The following is a 6,379-nucleotide window of genomic DNA, read 5'->3' as shown; positions in this document are numbered from 1 at the left end:
TAACTGTTGCTTCTGCGTCACTGTTGCCTCTGCCTCACTGATGGCTCAGTGTCACTGTTGCGTCTGCGTCAACGTTGCCTCTGCACAAGGTTCGTGCGTCACCCGGCGCACATGGCCCCGCGGCACCCCGGATGCGCCGACTGGTCCGCTGGCCAGACTCCACCGGTGATGCGTGCCACCAGCTGTTCCCGGCGCGTCACCAACCCCGGGCGTCCCCAGCAGCCGTTGACGACGAAGAGGAAGCGGTATGGCGTGCCGCGCAGTGGTAGCAGGTGGAAGCAGCGGCGACGTCAGCGACGATCTGACTCACCAGGCCGGACCGGCGTCCGACACCAGCCGCTGGCGAGGGGGTCTAGAGCCAACAGAGAGGCCTCGGCATCACAGGCGCTCCTTGGCGGTCGTGGTCCGTCGTCCTGAAACGGATCAGAGGTCATTAACCTCGCACTCGATGCGGCACGCACCGCCTCACTTTACCGCGTGCGTCAGGTGTCACGTTCGAGTGGCGCGAGACCTGAGCGGCTGTCGAGATGGGACGGGCGCAGCGAAGATGTGAGTCTGTGCTGCTGTGAGCTGATGGACCCGGGGGAAGACATGCCAGCATCTAGCAGTAACGAACGTTTTAGCTGGGATTTGAAACGACTCACTCCCCTGCGCTGACTCCGGGAGCTACGACACGCATCTCAATACATTGGCACATCTCACGGGATCTCCCCAAAAGCATTTTGCTGAACACAAACAAAAGCGACCGGCACGATGGAAATATTCTGCAGCGATAGCAACAACAGCCAGTGCATCCACCAACATTGCGCCAGCCGAAGCAACGTTAGCAATGCACCACTTGACGCTGGGTCCACGGACATCTCCGGCCTTTCAAAAGATCTGTCGGTGCGAAGACTGGTCTCAAAGACACAGCCTGTTTTGGGGCCACAGAGCACTCCACTGTGTAGCGACTCCAAGAACTCCAAATGCACACGTGCTCGGGCGACCCCAAGAACTCCAGATGCACATGTGCTCGGGCGACATAAATAAAAAGCAAATAAGTAGCATATAGCATACAAGTAATACATAACACACCTATAAAATATTACAACCAACGGTCTTAATCTTAAATATCGATCTTGCCGATCACCGAGATTTGATGGAAAAATGGAGATGTGAGAGCAAGAAATATATTTTGGGGTGGCCGCCTAGCCATCTCTCCGCATAGCCATCACTATGATGGCTACCCAGAAGGTCCCTACAAAAGTTTTTGAACGTTGCTCATGCCCTCAGATCATCAGGTTTGGGACATGCCTCAAACTGAGCGTAATTCATCAGCTGACGGATCTGGAGGTTAAAAATCTTCTGCTTTGGTTTGGCGTCGCCGATTTTGGTAAACTGTTCATCAAGCAGGCAAAGTCTGCACCATCCTTGTCTTTGGTAACAACTGAAACTTTGACAACTTGTTGTTAGTTACCAACGTAGAAGACGCTTGAATCGACCCGTGAATCATTGCGTTGAATATCGAAACATTGCTCACATTGGTCTCTCATGACATGGGCTAGCCACTCGCGCTGAGACGGGCTGGCCACTCGCGGTCAATGTGATGCTGCTATACGTCTCGGCTGTCCCACACGCAGGTGAAACAAGGTCATTTAATGAAACCGCTCGTAACCTCGTCAACCGGAGTATTACCTTCAAATCGCAACATGTCTTGTACCAGAATTTCTCATGTGGGTCAATTTCCTGACCCTTTGGATGAGCTCACGTTTTTATTTTATTCCTAAAGCAAGAGCCGAAGGTATGCTTGACAGGTCGTTTCCAATATGGAGCACCGCTGCCTTCAGTCCTGATTTGTTGGCGTCAATGAAGAGCTTTCATTCACCGATGTCATGCTCCTTTCCTAACGCGCCAAAAAGTACTTAAAATGTCACTGCGGTAGGAAATGGAACCCTCTACGTTAAAAACGCTTTCAAATATTTGTTCCGCTTTCTGGATGCCGTCACATTCGGGTCTAGGTGCAGTAGATTCCACTCACGCAGCCGAAACCAAACAGCTTGGATTGCCTTTTCGACAGATCGAGATCGCGCCCGAGGTCATTTAAATCGCTCTGGATCAGCAACTGTATCTCCTCAACATCAGCTGGTTGGCATTCGTATTCTGCATTTGAGCAAAAGCTGTCTCTTCTGTCTCATGTTCATTTCCGCCGTTACGACCTGAAGGCAGAGTATCTTTGCGTGCTGGTCGGGTTGGCACAGGGGTCCGGACTGATCCACACGTCTGATCGCAGATGATACATCTGGACACGCTATGTTTCTTGTGCTCTTGGACTTGAATCCGGCACGCTTGCCGTGCAGGATAACCAATGTGAGGTGCGGTCCGCGGGCTCCTTCCACGCCTTCGGACTGCGAATGTCACGGAGTACATATGGTATATCGTGCCTGCGAGCCAGCTGCGAGGTGAATTTGGGCATGTCGCACAACATGTGTGAGGCGCCCATCGCTTGTCATGGTCGCCTACTTTTACGGTGAAATGGTGAAACTATGGTGTCTCGCGAGCACCGTTATGTTGCGCCTCTGCTGTTTTGAAGTGAAAGGACCGCATAAATGGTTAACAAGCCCGGATCTTTAACGCAACCACACGGCAACGCCACGCCCGCCTCCACACACACATGCCGCCAAATGTACTGCTATATTGAGCCCTGGTCAGGGGGCCATCATCACAGCTCGAGAATTTGGTCCGGCGGGCGGCTCGTTAACGTTCGGTGGTGACGTCACAAAGTCGCATTGGCTCGCGCGGCGGTGTTGCATGACAACGTCGACCGCGTCGCTCGGAGAACAGTAGTCACGCAGAAATGCTGTGGTTGGTCTTGTCTATTATCGAGCAGGCGTGGCACCAAGTCTGTATTGTTATGTGGCTTCGGTGCGTGCTATTATGTCGCGGGTGGGAGAAATTCGAAGTGGTGCGTGAGCGTTGGGCAAGAGTGACCATCAAAGGCGGTTTTTTGGCAGCTAGATGCCATCCTGTGGAGTGGCCTCTTGCAAGAATGTGAAACGGCGTAATAAAGGCACTTAATTTTTTACATTTCTATAAAACGATTCAACTGTCCTGGAAACATGAGTGCAACGTTGCCCTGGGACTATCAATGTAAATGTGGAGAACGCGGTAATCTGATCCGATCATTTTCAAGATCATGGCTTTGATCATGGCCATCTGGTTAAGGCCATTCTCACACTCAAAGTTAAACCATGCCCTCGACCAAGTGCAGTTCCTTCTATGCATTGGTCACCGTCTGCACGCCGAAGTGAGTATGCGTGTGCTTAAAAGGAAAATTACCTTCTGTTTTGTACAGAAATCTTTGGACCTCGATTCACAGTCCAATGCATGGACAATCTATGCCGCTTTGTGCAGTTTGTAGACTACGATACAAGATTCAAACGAGACTTTCCAACCATAACCTTGTTTACAACGTGGGGCCTGACTGCCACACAAGTGGCACAGCCATCTATGCTGCACGGATGAAGGGCGTGAGTGTCAGGGGTGTAACTAGGCTTTGCGAAGGGGGAGGCAAGTTTGCACGAGCGAGCCCCAGCCCCATTGACGGCACATTTATGCACTGTGAACTGACTAACACACCCCACAACTGCTAATAGATACAGCACCTAGCGCATCAATGAGCTACCAAAATTGGTTTGCACTGGTGCCTTAAATAGTTCTTTCAGCTGCGTGCCGTACGATATGCGAGTCTTGTTACTAATGAACCACTTTTGGACTCTTCGTGTCACTGTCCATGCTAGTGTATTAGATTTCAAACAAAAGCGATTTGGCTGGTCACCAAAGTTCGGGATTACATACAGTAATATCGTTGTGAAAAACTGGTGCTGTACCTAAACAATGCCTCCTACGCCCGTCCTGAACAAAGTGGACGAGGGCCACGAGTTCAACGAGTTGGGCAATGACAAGCTTCGTGGTGGTGCCGGTGAGAAGACGGAAAATAGCCCCCGCCGCGGCGACGAGGCTCTATGGACGAGGTCAACATGGAGCACGGGGCGCTGACCCTCTTTGCCGGCCTCGTGGCGACCAAGTGCAAACACCTCGATCCAAGTACGGGACTGTAGAACCGAGAGGCACCACCCAGCTGTATGCCAGGCAGCTGGATACACGCGATTAGCCAGGGTGGTCTGATGGTTCCGTTGCCGACCTGGACGAGCGTTGTCGAGGCTTTCGAGATTGTTTTCCAGCTAGTGGTGGGCCGAGACATTGTACCGAGTATCGTCGACCGCCTCACAAAGTTCCAGCTGGAGAAGATCTGCGCTGGACAAGCGGATTGTTCCGAAGCCGTTGGCGACGCGTATTCATCTGCGCTTCAGACGGCTCCGGCCCATTGACCTTTTCTTCAAGTAAACGTTTTATATTTATTTGCAGGTTGGCAAGATAGCATGCACATATGATTATTCACTTCAGGAACTATTGGCGAAGAACCCGAGAATATTTAACTTTGGTAAAGTGTGCTGCCATCGCTGCTTGGGATAGCATGCATCAAAAAGTACCCTACTGAACTCTACGCCAGACAACTTGCCTGTTATGTCAGGAAATTGCAGCCCGAGAACCGTGAAATTGCAACACCGTAAAGTAACACAGCATTGCCTTTGCCTCATCGACCCCATATCGCGACGCCTCCACTCGCGCAGCGCTCTTGTGTAGTGAGCGGGGTGTCAGACCCATGCCGCGCATCATGACTGCATACGGTTGAGCTCAGGTCGGCCGTCGATACGGACACGGTGGCGCATAGGTCGGCCGTCGATACTGACTCACTGGCGCATTCTGCTGTCGCGCGTGCGTATGTTGACCCAATCGTCAAACGCTCAGTTTATGTGGTTTGTGTTTGGACGCGTGGGCTAATAGCCTACCAATAATCGGGGAAGACATGGCACACGGGTGTCACCCAGCTGTCGCCTGGTGAATATTACTGGTACCTCACACCCAAACGACTTGTCTCACACATATGTTGGGTCTCGTCGTTCTTTCCTTCCTATTCACAGCAGCCATGGCGAAGCGGCCTCCGCAATACCCAAATCAAGATACCTCCAAGGCATCGTCTGTGGGGACATCGTTAAAGCGACTGCTGGAGGTAACCATGCATACCGCCTCATCTGAGCGAATGGAATCGTCCGCTGTTCCTCCTCCCCTACCGAGAACTATGGACTCACCCGTCTCCCCGCCCTCACCGGGTCAAATCTATGCCGCCTCTCTTCACCACACGCCTCGGTACGCAGCACGATCCCGCCAGCCGTCTTCGATTGGAGAGCACCGGCCTGTCCTGCGCGCTGGCGCCGGAGCCGGGCCACGTCAAACGCGCGGGGCCCGGCCCGGGGACCAGTGTTGCGGCGTCGCCAACGGTGCGATCCGCATCGTGGACGGCGTCGAGGCCAAGGAACACAAGTTCCCGTGGCAGGCGGGCCTGGTCACCACAGGCGACAGCATGATCTGGTGCGGCGGCACCGTCATCAACAGCCGGCGCGTGCCGACGGCAGCGCACTGCACCTGGGGCTAGGCGACCGCCGACATCGCGGTGCCCCTGGCTGAGAGTCGGGCGAGCGCCGCCGACGGCGAGCTGCGCTTCAGCGCGTCACGCATCACTGCGCACCCGAGGTGCAGGAGCTACCGCAGTGGCTATGGCTTCCTCACTGCTGCGGCTTCTCACGCGCCGCTGACCCCGCCGCGCCGGACGGCGCCGGACGGCCCGCCTGCCTGCCTGCTGGCCGCCGGCGCCTTCGCCGACGTCGACGCCGTCGTCAGCGGCCGGGGCGTGACATCGGCGGGCGGCGCGTGGCCCGACGCCCTCCGCGAGGCCGCCGGGCGCACGCTCCTGAACGCCGCGCGCCGTCGGGCGTACCGCGAGCTCACGAACAGCGTGATCTGCGTGGGCGTCGACGGCGGCGGCAAGGACGCTTGCCAGAAAGACAGCGGAGGCCCGCTGGTGACGCCGGTCGGCGGCCGATACACACTGACCGGCTTGGTCTCCTGGGGCCGCGGCTGCGCCCAGCCCGGATACCCGGGCGTCTACGCCCGGGTCACGTCCGCTCTAAGCTGGACGCAGCAGAACAAGGCCGACGCCGACTTCTGCTGAGCGCGCGCTGCCGACGGGCGTGGTGGATGTGAGGCGAGTGTGCATGGGAGGACGGGATTCGGTCTTTGCCGCGATCTACCCTTTCCTTTAGGGTAGAATTTTACCACGAAATCCAAAACTTTACCACTGACGTTGTTTGTCTTTCCCACCTATTTCACGGACTGTGGAAAGGGTGATGTCACGAGTAAGATGGCGCAGGTTTGGTTCAAGTGACTATCTCTCAGTTAAAATACAAGAAATTGGTAAGGGTGTGGACTGTCGTCATGAAAT

The 6,379-nt window shown here is 54.8% G+C and overlaps 1 protein-coding gene across 1 annotated transcript; it reads left to right on the top strand.

The window, feature by feature from the left end:
• Positions 1 to 3,873: 3,873 nt before the first annotated feature.
• On the top strand, positions 3,874 to 6,109 carry LOC119094091 (trypsin-2-like). Its single transcript, XM_037217166.1, has 3 exons — positions 3,874 to 3,996; positions 5,360 to 5,500; positions 5,831 to 6,109. The coding sequence occupies exons 1-3, from the start codon at positions 3,874 to 3,876 to the stop codon at positions 6,107 to 6,109; spliced, it is 543 nt and encodes a 180-aa protein (XP_037073061.1).
• The last annotated feature ends 270 nt before the right edge of the window (positions 6,110 to 6,379 follow it).

This window comes from Pollicipes pollicipes, unplaced genomic scaffold (genome assembly GCF_011947565.3).
Source record: "Pollicipes pollicipes isolate AB1234 unplaced genomic scaffold, Ppol_2.1 Scaffold_4002;HRSCAF=4701_pilon_pilon_pilon, whole genome shotgun sequence".
In the NCBI taxonomy this organism is placed as follows: domain Eukaryota; kingdom Metazoa; phylum Arthropoda; class Thecostraca; order Pollicipedomorpha; family Pollicipedidae; genus Pollicipes; species Pollicipes pollicipes.
Note: the sequence above shows the minus strand (reverse complement) of the source record. Positions and strands in the feature narration are given on the sequence as shown.